At 54.0% G+C, this 19,845-nt stretch overlaps 1 protein-coding gene across 8 annotated transcripts in view; it reads right to left on the reverse strand.

Moving 5' to 3' along the window:
* The window catches only part of ENTREP2 (endosomal transmembrane epsin interactor 2), a 363,839-nt gene that overhangs the window by 11,747 nt on the left and 332,247 nt on the right, over positions 1–19,845 (reverse strand). For 7 of the 8 annotated variants that reach the window (XM_067699156.1, XM_067699174.1, XM_067699190.1 and 4 more), the window contains 4 exons: positions 19,693–19,800; positions 10,688–10,848; positions 10,010–10,145; positions 3,430–3,505 (listed from right to left, as the gene is read on the reverse strand). In XM_067699156.1, coding sequence (XP_067555257.1) covers positions 3,430–3,505; positions 10,010–10,145; positions 10,688–10,848; positions 19,693–19,800 — 481 coding nt within the window. The remainder of the gene's footprint in view (positions 1–3,429; positions 3,506–10,009; positions 10,146–10,687; positions 10,849–19,692; positions 19,801–19,845) is intronic. The other variant, XM_067699217.1, reaches the window with a different exon arrangement.

Here is a 19,845-nt window from a genome sequence, read left to right on the forward strand (position 1 = left end):
GAGAGGCCACAACAGTGAGAGGCCCGCATACTGCAAAAAAAAAAAAAAAAAAAAAAAAGACAGTACAGTACTGGCACAAAAATAGAAATATAGATCAATGGTACAGGAGAGAAAGCCCAGAGATAAACCCACGCACATATGGTCACCTAATTTACAACAAAGGGGGCAAGAACATATAATGGAGAAAAGACAGCCTCTTCAATAAGTGGTGCTGGGAAAACTGAACAGCTACATGTAAAAGAATGAAATTAGAACACTCCCTAACACCATACACAAAAATAAACTCAAAATGGATTAAAGACCTAAATGTAAAATCAGATACTATAAACCTAGGGGAAAACATAGGCAGAACACTCTTTGACATAAATCACAGCAAGATCCTTTTTGACCCATCTCCTAGAGTAATGAAAACAAAAACAAAAATAAACAAATAGGACGTAATTAAACTTAAAAGCTTTTGCACAGCGAAGGAAACCATAAACAAGACGAAAAGACAACCCTCAGCATGGGAGAAAGTATTTGCAAATGAAACAACAGACAAAGGATTAATCTCCAAAATATACAAACAGCTCATGGAGCTCAATATCAAAAAAACAAACAACCCAATTAAAAAATGGGCAGAAGACCTAAATAGACATTTCTCCAAAGAAGACATACAGGTGGCCAAGAGGCACATGAAAAGATGCTCAACGTTACTAATTACTAGAGAAATGCAAATCAAAACTACAATGAGGTATCGCCTCACACTGGTCAGAATGGCCATTATCAAAAAATCTACAAACAGGGGCTTCCCTCGTGGCGCAGTGGTTGGGAGTCCGCCTGCCAATGCAGGGGACGGGTTCGTGCCCCGATCCGGGAGGATCCCACATGCCGCGGAGCGGCTGGGCCCGTGGGCCATGGCCGCTGGGCCTGCGCGTCCGGAGCCTGTGCTCCGTGGCGGGGGAGGCCACGGCGGTGAGAGGCCCACATACTGCCAAAAAAAAAAAAAAAAAAAATCTACAAACAACAAATGCTGGAGAGGGTGTGGTGAAAAGGAAACCCTCCTGCACTATTGGTGGGAATGTAAATTGATACAGCCACTATGGAGAACAGTATGGAGATTCCTTAAAAAACTAAAAATAGAACGACACATGATCCAGCAATCCCACTACTGGGCATATACCCTGAGAAAACCATAATTCATACAGTCATGTACCACAATGTTCATTGCAGCTCTATTTACAATAGCCAGGACATGGAAGCAACCTAAGTGTCCATCGACAGATGAATGGATAAGGAAGATGTGGCACATATATACAGTGGAATATTACTCAGCCATAAAAAGAAACAAAATTGAGTTATTTGTAGTGAGGTGGATGGACCTGGAGTCTGTGATACAGAGTGAAGTAAGTCAGAAAGAGAAAAACAAATACCGTATGCTAACCATATATATGGAATCTGAAAAAAATGGTACTGATGAACCTAGAGGCAGGGCAGGAATAAAGACGCAGACATAGAGGATGGACTTGAGGTCACAGAGCGGGGAGGGGTAAGCTGGGACAAAGTGAGAGAAGCATCAACATATATACATCACCAAATGTGAAATAGTTAGCTAGTGGGAAGCAGCCGCATAGCACAGGGAGATCAGCTCGGTGCTTTGCGACCACCTAGAGGGGTGGGACAGGGAGGGTGGGAGGGAGGCTCAAAAGGGAGGGGATATGGGGACATATGTATGCATACGGCTGGCTCACTTTGTTGTACAGCAGAAACTAACACAGCATTGTGAAGCAATTATACTCCAATAAAGACGTATTAAAAAATTGAAAAAAATGATGTATCTTAAAAAAAAAAAGCTTCCAGCAAGGTATTTTGTAGATACAGGTGAGCTGATTCAAAAACGGATATGGAAAGGCACAGGCCCTACAGTAGCTGCAACCTTGACAAAGAAGAATGAAGCGGGAGGCATTCCTTTCCTGATACTGAGGCTTATTACAGAGCGACAGCCATGAAGACAGGGTGGGATTGGCAGAGGGGCTGACACACAGATCAATGGGACAGAACAGAACAGGGACCCAGAAGCAGACCCATGCAACTATGCTTGACTGATTTTTGACAAAGGTACAAAAGCAAGAAACAGCCTGGAACAATTGGACCTATACGGGCAAAAAGAATGACCTTGACCTCAACCTCACCCCACACAGAAATTCCGTTACTACCTGCTTGGCCTGCAAGCCCCCTGCCAGAGCTTCTTGTGTGTTCCTGCCTACCCTCAGGGCTGGCCCCTCAGAATCTCTCGGGGGAGCCCAGCTAGCTGCCCAGGGTCGTGAGGCAGTGAGGAGGGCCCAGCCCTGCTGAACGCCTCCAGAGGGGCATCTCAGACACCCTGTCCATCTCCACCTGCCCCGAGGCCACAGATAGAAACGGGCCCTGGAGCCGCCATGCTGCCTGGCCTTTCTAACCATGCTTTCCTGGAGAACTGGTGGTTTGTGGGAATCACCTGGCTGGAATGGGGGCCCCGGCTGCAGGCCCTCCCCCCACCCCAAGCTTTAGAAGGCGCTGCGCCCTGGAGTAGCCTCTGGAAAGGTGGTCACTGGATGCCACCTCTTAGACAAGCTCCTGACGGCTGCCTGGACTCACCAAGGGAAGGGCAAGGTCACTTCCACATTCAACTGTAGCGACCCGGGGCCCCTGCCGCTCAGAGGTGGCCTCGTGAAGGATGGCCCCTCCTTATTTCTTAGACGTTACTTGAAGTGGGGACGGCAGCAGCACAGAGGGCCACCACGGTCACGGTCCTTTCTGGGACGCTTAGTCATCTCCCAAGGTGGCTGACTTTGGTCTCCAAATAAATGCACCCACACGAGCCTGCTGGGGACCTCAAGACGAAAGCTCCCCAGGGGCGCCCCCCCACCCCACCCATCTGTTCCCCCTGCTGCCAAGCTTGTCTGCTTGCCTGTCACCTCGGACCACCTTCCCCACCCCGAGGTTTGTCCTGTGGCTCCCACCCCGTATTTGGGATCTGACTTCTCACACTTTTCCTGCCACGCCCTCCAGGACACAACCTCAGGCCCCTGCCCTCCAGCCTCCCCCTCCGCAGCCAGTGGGCAGGGAGCCCCCAGCTCTGGATCCCCCCGGCCCAGCCCAGCCTGGTACGATCTTGCTCTGGAAAGGGTCCATCGCAGACTGCGCCGCACTCTTCTTCAAATCCATACTCCTCGAGTGAGAGAGAAAGGGCGCTGGGGGAGGCGGACAAAGGCCCCCAGGGAAAGCAGGAGGCCTCCCAGCTCTGACCACTGGGGGCAGGGAAGGAGGACAAGTGGAACCTTCCATGTACTTAGCAGGAGAGGCTGCAGCAAATTCCCCCCCTTACAGAGGAAGAGAAGGAAAAGGGAGGAGACACAGCCTGGAAAACTACCAACTTAGTGTTTCAAAGACTGAAAAGGGTACGATTACCTTGCGTGCTGAAGCCCGCGGTGGCGTCTGGGTCCCCGGAGCCGGGCTCGGTCACTTGCGGGTCCCCACTTGGAATCTACGGGAAGAAAGAGGAGGCCGCGCGTGGGTACTCTGCTGTCTGTGGGGCACATCACAGCAGCCTCCAGAACGGCAGGCTGACCCTAGAGCTTGTCTTCTAGAGACAGGTGCTCAGGTTGCAATCTTCTCCCCTAAATGTGTGGGGTGGGGGGTGGGAGGGTGAAGATGCCATTGCCAAGGCCAAAGCCCCTTCCTCGGACCTTCTGCAATGAGAATCGTGTGCCCCCGAGGGCCCACCCTGAGCCCACTCACCTTCCGCTTACGGGCACCATTTGGGGCTGGCGGAGGCCACACAGGGTCCCCCCTGTCACCAGAGGAGGTGGGACAGCCCCTGCCCTCACTTCCCACCCCCTCCTCTCTTCCCTGAAGAGTAAGCCCACGACACCAACACTCATGACACCCCAATGCTTTGGGCCGGCAGTTTGGACACAAGTGGGCACTGAACGAGCTCTGGACGCCCCAGAGCTGCACGTGCCCTGCCCTCCCTTCTGCCTTCCGCACGTGGGATCAAGAGGCTGTTCCCAAGGCCGCCCTCCCTGCCTAAGCTCTGCCGGGGTCCCAGCCGCACAGGGGGCCTACGCCGGGTAGAATGCGGGGCCCCGAGCCCAGTCACATGCCATCCCTTCCTGGTGGAGGCTGGCCGTGAAGCTCGAATGGGGTTGGACCATCATCACACTTTTGCAGCTTTCTTCTTGAACGAGAAGAAAGGCCTCGGGAATGTGAGGGGAGAGACCAGCCTCCTCTGCTGGTCAGGGATGGGGCACGTCTGCTCCCCGCTTGCCGGGCTTGGATCTGCCCCACGCGAGCGCGTCTGTCCCATTGCTGCTTTAGGGCACAGCGGCCCCTCCCAGGCCGTGCGCCTGAAGGCCATGAACCCTGTATGCACGTGCCCCTCTGCCATCTCAAAACACGATTTCTGGCCCCTTGTGGTATTTCAGAACTGCTTGCCAATCATGAGCTGGGGGAGGCCAGGGAAGGTGAGGCGGGCCCCTGCGGCCTGGTCTGGTTCCAGCTCAGTAATTATATTTCTGCCTCCCTGGACTCCTGCCCCTTCAATGGGGTAGCTGATGGCGCCCACCTCTCCTCTGTCAAGCGGGCTGGCGTTGCAGCAGGTGCCGGGCTGCTGCTGAGCAGCAGAGAGCTGCTCAGATGGTCCCTTGGATCCCACGTGTATGTAATACCGTCCTGCACTCAACGCTCCCTCTCTGCCAGGGAGGGGAAAGGATGGGAGAATTCACACCGCCTCACACCAATACCCTGTGTGGAAAATCTCTGTCAAGAATCTCCTGCCAAATCAAAAAAAAGGGACCATGCCCCGGAGGTTCGTTTCCTTTCATACCTCTCTTCCTGTATCTAACCCTCAACTGGACTCTTTTTTTCTTTTTTGTAGGGGTGGGTGGCAACTTCAGTCCTGAAAAAAAAGCTTCTGGTAATAAAGAAATATACATAAAACAAGAGAAATAAAACACACAGTGAGACAAGGTCGGGAGGAAATTGGATGCGTGTCATACTTTGCAGAAGCATCGCTGGCTTCCCTCTGGCGCCCGGTCAAATTTGGTTTCAAGAGGAGACAGCTCCTGGGAGCAGGAAATTGATCACCTCCGGCGAGCAGGGTGTCAAGCACTGAATTAGAATGTGGCCTCCCCTGATGTCCAAGGCCACCTTGCCGCAGCAAGGCCGCTCACTTCACAGGGCATTGTCCATGAAACACAAAGGCAGTGGAAGAGGTATATTTGCGGCATAGAATTGAAGTTGAAATCCGAGTTTAGCAATAAAGGTTCATAACACAGCTCCCGCAGGGCTGTGAGAGGAGAAGCCTCATGTATAACGGAACGTGGATGCTCCAACGCCTGCATTTATTTATTCCCAGAGGCACTATTTTGACCACTTATCGTAATTGAAAACTCAATCGGCATTTAGGCAAATAAGCCAAGTTCCCCTCATCTCCCTTTCTCCTAGGAACTTGGGGGGTGAAGACGTCCTATATGGAAATTCTACGCTGTTTCTGTAATGAGTTTCCCACTCCTGGGTGAGGTCAGCTGGCTATGTCCCAGGTTTACAAAAAGCTGTTATCAGCCATCACGGAAAAGGTGCACTAAGGTTTTCGGCTCGTGTCCCAAGGCAATCTTCGAAGCTACTTCACTTACAGACTTTCAAATGTAAAGGTCATTTCATTCGAAAATATAAATAATAACTTCGAGGACTTGGGGTTGGACACACCTCTGTCACGTCCATTGCCTTTCTCACCACTTCTCGTCCCACCTGCCATATTGCCACCGAAATTCCTAAAGCACTGTTGGGCCACGTCGACCCCAAACGCCCAACTGTTCAAAGGCAGCTCTATAGTGTGGCATCCCAGGTCATGGAATCTGCACCCAAATGATTTCTGTGAACCCCCTTCCTGCCCTTCAAGCCCCCACGAGCCTCCCTTGTTCACACGCCTGGTCCCACGCAAGGTGGCCCAGCTGGTCCTTGCTCTGAAGCCCCAGAGAAGCCCATTCTCTGGTCCCTGTCCTGTGACCACAAGGAAGCGAATCCCATTGGTCTCCCGATCCTATAGCCCGTGGACTGGCGCACAGTCTCACGGGGCCCCCAGAACACACGCTGTCATTCACACAGGGGCATCAACTAGGCAAATTCTCAGCCACTTCCCTGCGGTAGAAAGAAACTCCCTCCCTCCAATCTGGCCCCCAAAGCCACAATCTCAGGCCACGGGAAAGAGAACGCATCGCAACCCAAGTCAGAACGGAACCTGAATGTGGCTGAAACACGCGGGTCAAAACGAACGTGCTGGCTCAAGGGGGGGCTTTTCTTCCCAAATGAAAAATCTGTCCAGATGAGCGGTCTCTGCCGCACACAGACCTGCACAGCCTCTGCTTGCCTTCCAAGGGGGTGGGCGTCCAAACAAGTGCAAATAGGCCATTCATATGCGTTTGTCCTAACAAGGGGGTAATTACCTCCTCCTGGCCAAGGCGGGGGGTGGGGGGGGGGGTGGGGGGGGTGGGGGGGTCCTGCTGTAAGATGGCTGCTCGTGGCTGTCCCGTCGGGGGACTGGGGGAGGGGGGAGCTGGCAGGTGCAGCCTTCCCTCCGTGGGCGGGATGGGATCCTGGACTCCTAGACTCCCTGGGGGGTGTCTGTGGAATTGAAAAGTGCTGTCAGCCCACGGGGTCAGAGAGAATCAGCTGACGAGGTGCAGCTGCCTCCTCGGTGCTGGTGGCGGCGGGGGGCGGGGGGGGGGTGCCTGTGGCGGCCCATTTATCACAAGTGCTACCAGCCAGGTGGGCAGCCCAGGAAAGGGCGGGGGCCACGTCCTCCCGGGGATAACATTCATGCAGGGGCTTGTAAGCTGGCGGTTTCTGAGCCAACGCAAGCTAATGTGAGACAGGCCTTTGCCCTTCAAAAGTTCCTCCCCAAAATCTTTTGAAAGAAATCTCCATTTAGAGAATTCCCCATTCTTTTGGAAAATGAGGTCACGTGGGTCTTAGAACCAGTATTATCATCCTCTGATATAGTCTATTCTTCAGAAAAAAAAGTAAAATAGTGATAAACACTAGGTGCACGTGTCGGGGGTGCATCAGATGTCACACCCAAACCAGAGGCTGCTTCCCAGCACGCCGGGTCCTTGGAGGCCCGGCGAGGCCGGGAGCATCATGGGGGTTCTCGCCGGCTCCAGCTCCGCCACTCGCCACAGGGTGGCGCACACAGACCCGTGAATCACGCACGGTTCCTCTCTTCTGGACATAGAGTAACAGCTCACAGGGACGAAGGAGAGGCAGGCTGGAGCCTGCAGCTCTGTGAGGGCAAAAGGCAGGGCCGCCGGGCAGAGGGGGAGGCGGCAGGGCTCCTCCCGCCCCCAAGGTGGCCGAGGAGAGTCACACAGCCTTGTGGGCTTCCTGGGGTTTCCAGGCCCCTGGCCGCCCTGCTCGGTGTCCCTGCTGGTTACAGGGCGAGCTGCCCGTCTGCACCTGGTTCAGTCCCCTCCTGCCTTCCAGGGACCTCTCTCCCCTGGCCCTGGGGAGCCGGCTCCGCCCTCCAGCCCTGGCATATCCCCATGGTAACCCCTCCCACTCTATTCCCACCCACCCCCTCTAACTACCTCCTATCCAGCCTCTTCATCGATTTACTCCAGGCCCCAAAGGTGTCCTTGGAGCAGCCGCAGTGGGGACTTTGGTAGCCACGCAGATTCTCAGCAGCCCCCTGACCCTGAACTCCGGAGCCCTGGAGGTGTGCCCGGCCATCTGCATTTGATTGACAAGCCCTCCAGGGAGTCGGGAGGCCCACTGGAGGCTAGAAACAGTGGTCCACACCCTTGCTTCCCCTCCTCACATCCCATCCCCTCCGCTCCCTGAGGCCATCTGATCCTACCATGCCCCCCCCCCCCCCGCCCCGCCCCACCCATCCCCAGCAGCTGCTCCTGCCAAAGTCACTGGCAGCCTCTCAAAAGGTGAGCCAGGTGGACAGGGCTCAGTCCTTCACAGCCTCCGGGCAGCATTTGGCCCATGCCTTCCTCCCTGACCACTGGTTTCTGAGTCCAGGCTTTCCGGGACCCCACCCCATGCCCTCTCCTAGGGCCTCAACCTGTCCGGGTCTCCAGGGCTTCCATGACCATCTTTGCAGCGAACCATGATCTCTCTAAGGCCCCGACCTCAGATCCTAGCAGCCGTGGACACTTGCTTGGATGTTCTGATGACCCTGGCACCCAGTGAGGCCCAGCGGGTGGGTCGGCCCCCCACCTCATGCTCACCCCTCCCTCAGAGCCTCTGCAGGAGCTGCTCCGTCCCCAGCAGCATCCCTGCCTCTCCTCCCTGACCTGCGTCCTGCCGCCCACAAGCCGAGGCTTCATCTCCCAGGGTCCCTGGACACACGCAGGGACCAGCATCCCTGCCCAGGGCCCTGCAGCACCCGGGGCCCCACTCAGGGCTCTGACTGTTACCACAACAAGCGGTTTCCGTTGACAATATTGATTTGAACTGTTTTTATCATGAAGAGAAAAATAAACCCACTCCAGGAAGGCAGAATGCTTTGCTCCGCTTTAAAGGGAAAAATTCCAGAGAATTTCAGTTATTATAAGTCTAGAGATGACAGTCATGGTCACACCACTGCCTCCTTCCTCACAGCTCCATGCCTCTGTTTCTCCCGTGGACAGGAAAACAGCCAGGAGTCCCAGCCGAGTCCCTCTGCCGTGGGGGCCTGGAGAGCCTCAGGACCTCTCGGTGGGAGCAGGCCTGGAGGGAGGCCCCGGGGTGTCAGGAGCCTCTGCCTGGGCCAGGGTGGGCTGGGGGGCTGGCCGGGGCTAGGGGCTGCTGAGCAGTCCCTCCCCAGGACCCCGAGGAGAGTCTGTCGAGCCTCGTCCCTTCCCGTCACACAGCCACTGGCCTGCAGGACTCGATCGCCTTGTGGACGGCACTGTCTCTGGTCGCATCCCCTGAACGCTGAGCCCAGCACAGGGGACCCCAGGGCTGATACTCAGGGGGTGGCGGGAACGGATGGGCCCTGCCGCCCGGCCAGCTCACCACGGGCACCTTCTCACAGGGCGACAGTGCGAGGTTGGGGCCTGCACCGCCTCCAGGCGAGGGGCTCCCGGTGGGGACACGTGTCAGGGCAGCTCCGTGGCCGCTGAGACATCACAGCGTGCCCCTGGTGCTCCGGGTCTGTGTGTGTCTCCTCTGACAGATGCGCAGGGCCCAGGAGTGGCTGCAGCCCCGTCCTGGTGCCCCTGCTCCCTTGACGGCTGCCCACCACGCCCCAACCCCTATGGTGCCCTGGGGGACACCCGCATGGCTCTACCACTCCGTCTGCACTTGGGCACCATATGGCCTTTCCCGGTGCTCAAATCTCTCTGCCCTGGCTGGTGCCCCTCGATATTCAGCAATGACAATGATGAGGGCGAGGATAATAATACCAAGAAAGGGCACATGGCTTTTGCTGAGTCAGACCCTGCCACGTGCCCAGTCCTGTCCATTACAAACATCCTGTTCCATCCGATGTGCTTGGTACTATTATGACCCCATTTCACAGATGAGGAAACTGAGGCCGCACGTCCCGAATGCCTGCCCGCTGGGATCAGGCACCTCCCTGGCTGTAGCTGCCAGGCCTCTGACAAGACCAGGAATCCAGACGAGCTCTCTCAGGTGTCCGGATGACTTTGACAGTGGCCTGTAGCTGAAACAGACCAGAGACCCCTGCATACATACTCAGACCATGGCCCAACCCCACCCCGGGGGGCCTCTGCCCACGGGTCAGAGCCTGGGCCCACTCTTTCTGCACTGTGTCCCCAGCACATCTGAGGGGAGGCAAGGAAAGTCAGCACAGACGTAGGGTTGGAATCCCCGCCTGGCTGCCATCTCTGCAGGATCTGCTCGCTGCACCTGCTGCCTCTGCTCCCCCATGACCGGGCTAAGACGACCAGCGTCCCACAGCTTTGCTGAAAGGCTGAGGGAGACGCCAGCGCAGGCAGCAGGACCGGGAACGGGGAACTGGCCTGTCGGGGTCGGGCCTCACCTGGCTGGTGGGGGTCGGGCCCACCACGGCCTCGTAGGGCGGCGGGAGCTCGGCGGGGTAGAGCAGGCCGGGGCTGTTGATGGTGACGCGGTACAAAGTGCCGAATGGGGAGGAAGCAAAGTCCAGGTGGAGGCCCCTGGAAAGGCAGAACCGCGGAACATCACTCCTTGGGTAAGGAGCCCGGACCCGTCCCGTTTCCCTCAAAGCGATCAGACCGATTCCCCGCCTGGAATTCTCGTGTTCGTGAAATAAAAGCCTCATTCGTTAGGCAGTCCTCACTTTTGTTTTTTGCTGGAAACTGACACTTTCAATAAACTCTATGGCCTTTTCCATGACAATTAAAACCATCGTACAGCTGATTCAATCTTTAACTAAATGTGACATGTTCTATTAAATGACCATAAACCGACAGCAGTATTGTGTTTTGTGAAGAGTGGAACAGGGCTGCTCCTGCCTGGCTGGGTTTCTTCTCTGATGCCCTGCAGTGAGGCCAGCGGAAACGCACGGGGCTCTGAGCCCTCCCACCTCCCCGGGCTCTGCTGTCTGATCCAACAGGCCTTCGTTCGCCTCCCCCTCTGCTCACCTTCCCTGACAAGGAGCACCTCCCCTCCCCCAATGACGGCCTCCCATCCTTGGGCCCCAGCATAGCTCAGGGAGGTGTCCCCAGGGAAGACCCACCTGTGGGCCTCAGTGGTGGGCGTGCAGGTGTACTCCGGGGGATAATAGGGCGGAGGGGGCAGTGGAGGCACAAACTCATCAAAATCCAGGGTCTGGTGGAGGACAGTGCCATGCGGGGTCATGCAGGCTGGGCTGACGGAAGGCGCCCTTTGTGGAAGGAACTGCAAAACAGAGAGGTTCCGAGATCAGGACGGCTGCTGTGGCTCTAACGTTATGACATACGTCTTCGTTATGTCTAACGAAGGGAACTGTGCAGAAGCTTTAATGATGCACTTGGAACTCAGGTACTTAAACGTCAGTCAAACCGTGACGGCTAAACACACATTTAAAACGGCAGTTCCGGGAGGATCACCGCCCCCCCCTGCTCCGGAGCCTCAGCACGTTCGGTTCCCACGCTGCTACGCAGATGCCTGTCTTCTGAGGCAAAGCACAGTCCGGGAAGTTAGGTTCTGTTCCTGCCACTAAACCTGTCTCCTCTGATGAAGAGCTTGTGGTCAGAGGGGTGCCTGCCGCCCAGGGCTGAAGACAGCACTTCCTGGAGTGAGTTCCTGAGAAAACACCAGACTCTCAGGATGGCCCTCCCACGCCCTCCCCAACCCCTACAGTGAAATAAACTTGGGCAAAGCCACTTTGGTACTCCCTCCTCGGGGCCCTGTCATGTGCATTATGAGTGTGTTCAAGGCCCTGAGAAGGCCTGCACCGAAAAAATCTGTTAAATTGTTTAGCCCATTCATGGAACATTCCTCAAATATTCTGTGATGGGCCCCTTTGGACACACAGTATCCATCACTATTTGGCAGTTCTAGGGAATTCACACACTTTGGAAAAACTCTGCTCTGAGGGAAAAGAATCCTTCATGAGCTCTAGAACATTCTGGGGGGCAGCCTCAAAACTGAGAGGCTGCTTGAGCAATGTGAGGTCACATCACTTAAAATGAAGCTGTCTCTGCCTCATTTTCCATTTTTGTTCTTGGGAGGCACCACCCAATACCTGCTGCTCCTTCCATGGGCCACTGCTCTCCAGAGATGACCTGTGGCGTGGAGGTAGCCGAGGCAGGCTCCAGGTCCAGGGGACACCTCCCCAAGAGTGCCTCCAGCTGTGGACAGACCCCAGGCTACTGGACACTATGCTCTGGGACCTCCCACTGCATGGGGGGGCGGCAAGGGGTGAGTGAGAGCAGGACCCAGAGTCAACTGTCCATGGCCAAGCAAGGACAGTTCCACGAGGAAACAGTGAACTCTCCAAGCTCTGCAGGAACCTGCAGAGATCCACAAAGGGTTAATGTAAAAGATGATATTTGAATGGGCCTGAAAGAGGAAGAGGATTTCAATGAGTAGGCTCACAGAAGGGGCTCCGAGCTCAAGAAGAACAGGTGAGCCAGTGGAAGATGTGTTTACGGAGAGCAAATTTCGGTAAGGCTCTAGAAGTTACTTCCTAATTCTGGGGGCACTGGGGAGCCAGCGAGGGTGCTGGAGCTGGGCAGCAGCTCTACTGAAGCCGTGTGGTAGGAAGTGCCTCGTGGCAGCAGCGGGTGCGGTGGTGGAACATTTCTGGACAAGTACGGGTGAGGTCGCGATTCTGAATACAGTCCAGAGCTATGAAATCAGCAAGCTCTAGACTAATGCAGAAAGAAGTGGTGGGGGGCATGTTTAAACGTGTGACACATCAGACTGCACACGTCTAAACGTGTGACACCTGCCTCCTCCACACACAGAGCACGGTCCTTGCCCCTCCAGCTGGTGTGACCCACGGTTTGTATGTTTAGCCGTCTGAGATAGGGGTACATCCATGGCCAAGGGTGGGGTGGACGTGTCTGCCAGCCTTGACTTTGGAAAGCTGCTCGCCCTGCGGCTACTGCAGGAAGCTGAGCAGCCAGCATGAAGCCAAAGGTCCTGGAGGTCTCACGGGGGAAGATTTTGAATTAGCCTTATCAGAAATTAGAAAAATCAATAACATACGCAAGTGTGAAATGCAACAGCCAAAGCGCTTTTCTGTGGAAGATCCAATCCCACCAGGAACGCGAGAGGTGAGGAGGTCCAGGCAATCCTATTAGCAGGTTTAAATGAGTCAATGCAGTCGCACAAGGGAGGCTTTTTAAAGTCTAAACGACCGTCTCCGTTTCTGCCCTAAACTCCAATGGCCTTTCCGGGGGGGCATTGGCCTATCTTCGTGGAAGCGTGTCAGACTCAGCAGCATTTATCCCGGCTCCTTGGCTTCCACAGCCGGAGGCCCGCGAGTCACACCGACATCTCCCTTGACACCCCTCAATATCTGTCTGACGAGGCAGCGTCTGTATGGGAGCCCAGGGGCACCAGCTCTGGACTCTGCTCTGAGACAGGGGTGTTGAAGGTCTGCACCCCACGGTCCCAGGCTCCCTTGCAGCTGGCGTCCTGTTAGGTTCTGCCAACGGGGACGCGAGGGGGAACCCGGTGAAGAGGCGGCAGGGAGGGGGGTTCCTGTCACTGCTCCTGCCCCTATGTCCTCCAGCTCTAAGGGTGGCAGAGCTTCTGCTGTTGTCTCTGTGTAACCTCCAGGCCCCCCTTGCTCCTCTGCCTTTCACCCCCGGCTAACCAGCTCCCCGCATGAGCTATGTCGAGCTCCTTTTCTCTCCTGGGCCCCGGCCATGGGGTCCATCATGGGGTCTGGTGCCGAGGGCCCAGCAGGTGCTCTATAAGCATCCACTCCACAGGTGAACACCCGCCTCCTCACTGCCACCTCCCGGTAGCCCCCAGGTTATCTCCTCCTTGCAGAAGCATCTAAATCATCTCTCTGCCTTGGTCTTCTTCCTCCTGTTCTGCTTTAAAAAGCTTTGTTTAGGGGCTTCCCTGGTGGTGCAGTGGTTAAGATTCCATGTTCCCAGTGCAGGGGGCCCGGGTTTGATCCTTGCTCAGGGAACTAGATCCCACATGCATGCCGCAACTAAGAGTTCGCATGCCGCAACTAAGAGTTCGCATTCCACAACTAAGGAGCCCACGAGCCGCAACTAAGACCCAGCACAACCAAGCAAATAAATAAATTAATTAAATAATAATTTTTTTAAAAAGCTACGTTTAATCCAATGTGATGAGGTCACTCCTTTTAAAAACTCTTTTACGAGACCTCTGCTCCCTGAATCCCCACCTAGTTTCCAGCTTCTTTACCCACTAACCCGCTGATGCCCCAAATTCCTCCATCTGCCATTGGAACCAACCCCAAGTACCAAACTCAGGCTGTTCTCTCCCCCCAGATCCCGCCTCCTCTCACCCAGCAACCTCCTGGTCATCCTTCAGGACCCACAGAAATGCTTGCTGCCCACCCGCACCCTCCTCAGCCCCTCATCTGCAGGGCGATGGCCAGGCGCAGAGCCAAGCCTGCATCTGGGCGCGCTGGGGAGGAAACGCGCCCTGAAGCATCCCTTCTTTCCCAGGGGGTTGTGCTTGCCCTGGGCCACCTGTAAGAGCCCTGGTTGGTCCGTGTGGTGACAAAGGTACACCTGTGCCTGGTGAGCGAAGTGAGGTTGGTACCTGGTTGAGGTGTTCACACACCTGGCATGGGCATCATCGCCCAACCCTCGTCATCCATAAAAGAGGAGTTTGCATTTTAGACCCTGCCGGGGAGAAGCCCATCCTCAGGGGTTTGTTCCGGGAGGTAGGACCCATCTTAGGCACGTGCTATCCTTGGGAGAAAGAGCAGGATTATTGCCACAGTAAAAGTTTTCTGAATGGACCTCTTGCTGGTGAGCTGGAGCTCTCCCCCTGTGCTCTGGACCCTGGAGTGATGCCCGTCCCGGTCACCCGGCTGCTCTCTGGTCCTGCTACCCTTGGAGGAGCAGGGCTGCCTCCTCAAACAGGTTCAGACCAGTTTTAGTTACTACTGTAATTTGCAATGAAATTAAGAATGCAGATGGGAAAACTTGCTTGTTCCGTGAAAACCGAGTTGAAGGCTTTGGAAAGACTCGATAGCTAAGCAGGAATTGCTGCTAAGGTAGGTCCCGGCCAGGCAGTCACAACAGGGTGGAGGAGAATCGTAAAATATCCAATCCAAAGGAACTAAATTTGGAAATCATGGAGGCTGCGAGTTCCATGAACTTGATGCAGTAAACACAACCTGATACACCAAAGAGACCCATAATCAAAGAGAAGATCATGGTCCCAAACCAAGACTGGGGGACAAATGCTCATTTGCATGTTTAAAGCCAAAATAAGACGTTCATGGTATGTATCATTTTTATGACTGTCTGCTGTGGCTGGCTTTTTAGGTCAAGCAGACACCCATTACTGGTCCTGATCTGAGAGGGTTAAGTAGCACCTACGACTCGGAGACCTTCCTGCTGAACCCAGACCTCAAGGAAGGTCACTGTGGGTCAGAGGAGGGCCGGCCTCAGTGGGGAGAACTGGAGAGGGGAAGATACAGGTGAACTTGAGTGATCTGCGGGTTCCCAGGGGGCACTACATCCCTCCCTGTCCGGCCAGCACCCATTCCGAGCTCCGTGGGCAAGCCCACAGTAGCGTGTCTGTGACGGCCACGGTACCCTGCCTGCAGCTTCTGCAGCAGCTCTGCTCTACAAGGTGTAGGATGAGTGGAAAACATAGATGACTGTAATAAAAGATGAAGTTAACCAGTGTGTGCGAAATGGAGATGCAGGTAATAGCAGACCACATCCCCGAGGCTAGGTGGTTGGCAAGGAAGTAAGTGGGGAGGAGAATAGTTTCATGGAAAACTGAGATTACACTTAGGAAATAAAACTAAAGATACGAGATTATAGGCACTTTGGAGGTAAATGCTTTCTCCACTAAACTGTATCAATACACTGAATTTTATCGTCAGATGGTCTTTTGCCACTACTTCCAAACACATTAGAGGAATTCAGCTTCATAAAGTCTGACAGTAGACGTAACAATTTGCATCTCACGTAGATATGCATTCATTATATGCATTCTCCCCAAACTCTTAATCATCCCCAAATGCTGGTCCACAAAAATAAGAATAAAATTATGGGTTCCTTCCACGTGGGCTAAGGCCTTTGCTATGAGTCGCAGTCTGCTGATGGGTGCCCCGTGGTTCTTCCTGCATAAACTACACCCGTAGGACATTCTCTGACTTTCCAGTTCTGTGTTTTTACAGCAGAGCCTGAACTTCAAGGTACTTGGGAAGCAATGTGTGTGCAGACACCCCTTCGATTTTTTTCAGGTTTTATCCCAGCCCCTTAGAGTTGTCTGACCCACTTCTAAACTGACGGCAATATATTTAGTGACCCTCTTTCACTGACTCTTTCCAGAGCACTCAATTTTGTTGTAAGAGACATAACTCTCTTTTTGCACTCATATTTCATTGGCTCACGTAGTACTAGAATATGTACTTAGAGTCCACATACCACTGGCCTAAACTGGTCTGGGGATAGATACAACTGTCCCTTGGAAAGCTGATGACCCAACTGCTGGGAGCATAAATGGCCCATGGGTGAACCGCAGAGGCTGCAGCGAGTGGGGGTGTGCTGTGGGCAGCAGGAAGCGCATCTCCCAGGTGGGATGGAGAACCGCAGCTGGCTGGCCAGTCACGTCGGCACAGGTTGGTCAAGAGAGTTATACTGGGGCTTCCCTGGTGGCGCAGTGGTTGAGAGTCCGTCTGCCAATGCAGGGGACGTGGGTTCGTGCCCCGGTCCGGGAAGATCCCCCATGCCGTGGAGAGGCTGGGCCCGTGAGCCATGGCCGCTGAGCCTGCGCGTCCAGAGCCTGGGCTCCGCAACAGGAAAGGTCACAACAGTGAGAGACCCGCGTACCGCAAAAAAAAAAAAAAAAAAAAAAAAAGAGAGTTATAACTGTATGTACAAGGAGAACCATTTGCAGAGGCAGAAACAGAGCCCAAATCAAAAACAAGTAGCAACTCAGATAGAGAAATGGCCAAATAACTGCCGTGACTTCCATCTCATGGACCACTGCAGATATTCAAACATCTCTCTTTCTGTTGACTTAGCGGGATGGCCATGATTGTTTCAGGTTATAAGATTAAGTTGTAGAGTAACATACGTGGTGTGATCCCATTTTGCCAAAAAGAGAAGGAATAAATGAAGGAAGAAAGGGAAGGAAGGAGAGAAAGATAGAGAAAAGGAGGGAGGGAGGAAAAAAGGAAGATAGACTATGTTCATATGTTTCTATAAGTCCTAAGAAATCAAGAAACAAAGGGAAGATTCACTGCAAATTGTTCTCAGGAGAATGCAGTGGGGGAGGGGAGATGATCAACTTTTTCTTTATATACCTCTATATTTTATTTGTTTCAATGATCCTATGTTACTTTTTTTTTTTTTTTTCTTGCAGCACGCGGGCCTCTCACTGTTGCGGCCTCTCCCGTTGTGGAGCACAGGCTCCGGATGCGCAGGCTCAGCGGCCATGGCTCACGGGCCCAGCCGCTCCGCGGCATGTGGGATCCTCCCAGACCGGGGCACGAACCCGCGTCCCCTGCTTCGGCAGGCGGACTCTCAACCACTGCACCACCAGGGAAGCCCCCTATGTTACTTCTTTAATTAAAGAGTTTAACAATATGAAGTAAGAAAACTAAAGTCAACTATATCTCAATAAAGCTGGGGGAGACTTGTAAAAAAATAAAAAGAGCTTCTGAGTCATCCTCAGGGATAACGTAGCTCCCAGCCCCATCCGTCAGGGCGTAACCATGACCCCCTTGGGCTGTCCCACTTCTCCAAGGACACAGCACGTGTGGGCAGGCTGGCCCAGCCCCTGACCCATGTGGTAACAGCCAACCTCCATGTGGCCACCATGCTTTTTCAAAGCCCACTGACACATTATCTAAGTCATCCTCTCAGTGGCCCTATGAGGACAGTAGGATGTAAACAGTCTTACTTAGAGCAGAGGAAACTGGGACAAATGGGTGGTGATGTGCCCAAGGTCAGGTGCTGCTCCCACGGGCGCCACAGTCATGGGCTCCCCGGTGGCTCTGCAGGTCAGTGGGGTAACCGGCCTTCTGAGGAGAGTAAAGCTTGGTCTGTTGCACAGTCCGTGGTCACAAAAGGAGAAGAAAACACACCAGCAGCAAACTCATCGATTTCTATTTCCAAGCCAAGGGTCTGAAGTAAACTTACTCACCAAGTATAATACTTAGCCATGAAACAGCCAGGGGTTCTAACGGCAGCTGCTGTAATTGCAGCTATACTTCACATCTGGTTGACAAAGTACATCGAGGACCACTGCCTTTACGGTCACAGCTGCGATGTCCCGATCACAAACCGGGACGTATTCCCTCCACGTATTTAAGAATCAAAATAGTTCACATCTGAGTTCTCACCAGATATTTAAACAGGGCCCCTCCTGAGTGAGAAAAACGAGGTTCAGGGAGGTTCGTAGGTAAAAGCCGTGGGATCCCGACCCAGATGTAGCTGACCTCAGGCCCAGGATGCCAGGCCGCTCACTTTCTACACGGAGGACTGACAATGACCTGCACGTTACGTTTCACCACATACACCATCTTAGCTACGACATGCTTTCTTCTTACTTAGTTGGTAATTTGCATTTTAATTCTGAAAACCTAGGGAATAACAAACCTTCAGCATTTCCAGCCCCGTGGTTCTGTTAGTTTGGCCAAATTGGTGTGATATTTCCAGATCGAGAGTAAAATCGGCTGAGGCGACCGGAGCCCCACAGTACTTAACCTTCCATTACACGACACGCTGGAGAGAATCGCCAGCATGAGGCCTCAGCGAGCAAGGCCTGAGGTTCATCGCTGCTGAAGAACCGCTTAATGAGGTATCTTTCAGAAGACTGCCGCCTCTCGAAAAGGTCGGCCCGGCTGTGACAGCTGTGTGGATGTACACAGGGAGAACGAGGCTGCACACGATCAGAGCCAATGAATTTTTAACGCCTGCATAATGATGCTCTCTGGCCCTGCACCTTGACGCACGGATGCACTGCCACGGGGTGGGTGAGAAACAACAAATCAAACAGGCTCCTATAAGAAAAACGTGCCTTTTTTTTCCATGAGATGCTTAAAACATTGGGGAGGGGAGGCAGGGCAGGTCTTGGAGGGGCCACGGGGAAGAGGGAGGGCAGGGTTCCTACCCTTAGCATGAACAGCAATGTCTTCCCATCACTTTCCCTTTATTTGCTGACTTTAGTGGTAACGTAGTGAGCAGTGGGCTGTGTTCCACTCACACAAATAACGAAGAGCCGTCATTATTTATTGAGCACGTATTAATAAGTGTGTGACCTCTGCTCTTGGCCTCATCACTCCCATGGGGACCAGCGCTTCCTCTTCTCTAAGACCCTGGCCAGAGGTTCTAATGATGGCTGGCCAGTGACCTGTCGCTGGATTTTGAGCTCAGGGTTAATTAGCAAATCTGCAAAGCACAGAGGAGCAGTTTTTCAGTTTGAGAAGAACTCATCTTCTAAACAATCTTCCTTTATTTTTTTTTTATTTTTTGCGGTACGCGGGCCTCTCACTGTTGTGGCCTCTCCCATTGCGGAGCACAGGCTCCGGATGCACAGGCTCAGCAGCCATGGCTCACGGGCCCAGCTGCTCCGCGGCATGTGGGATCTTCCCGGACCGGGGCACGAACCCGTGTCCCCTGCATCGGCAGGCGGACTCTTAACCACTGTGCCACCAGGGAAGCCCCGAATCTTCCTTTATTAAAAGTGAATTCTGAATAGAGGCTTGCTCTGGAGGTGCCGGGCCTAGAGGACATCTCAGGCTACAGGACTGTTGCTAAAATTACTCAGGGACACAAACCAGGGGCTATCTAGAGGCACGTGATGGTAGCTGGACCCTGTCAACAAGGAGCTCCAACAACACCTCAAATAAGTACATCAGTGGCAACAAATGTGTGAGTTTTGTCTTCCAGAGGGCAGAATGGAGTGACCTCCAAGGATCTCCAAGTCCCACGCGCTGTCGGGGCTTATTGTCCTTGGGGCTTCTGGATGGAAGCCAGCGGTGCCCATGATACATTGGTCTCAAACTGGCTGGGGAGGAGGGGCTGGAGCCTGCCATTTTGAGTGTGCTGGGGAGGAAGGGGGGCCACTCACCATCTGCAGGACGTCAGCGGAGACCATCTGCATGCAGCACATGGCTGTGGCCAGCGCACACACGATGGTGGACAGGACGTTGAGGGCACACACGCTGAAGAGCAGTTCCTGTGGGAAAAGATGCGGGAGGACGTCAGCGTCATCTTGGCAACG

The sequence above is a fragment of the Pseudorca crassidens genome, chromosome 1, assembly GCF_039906515.1.
Source record: "Pseudorca crassidens isolate mPseCra1 chromosome 1, mPseCra1.hap1, whole genome shotgun sequence".
Taxonomy (NCBI): Eukaryota; Metazoa; Chordata; class Mammalia; order Artiodactyla; family Delphinidae; genus Pseudorca; species Pseudorca crassidens.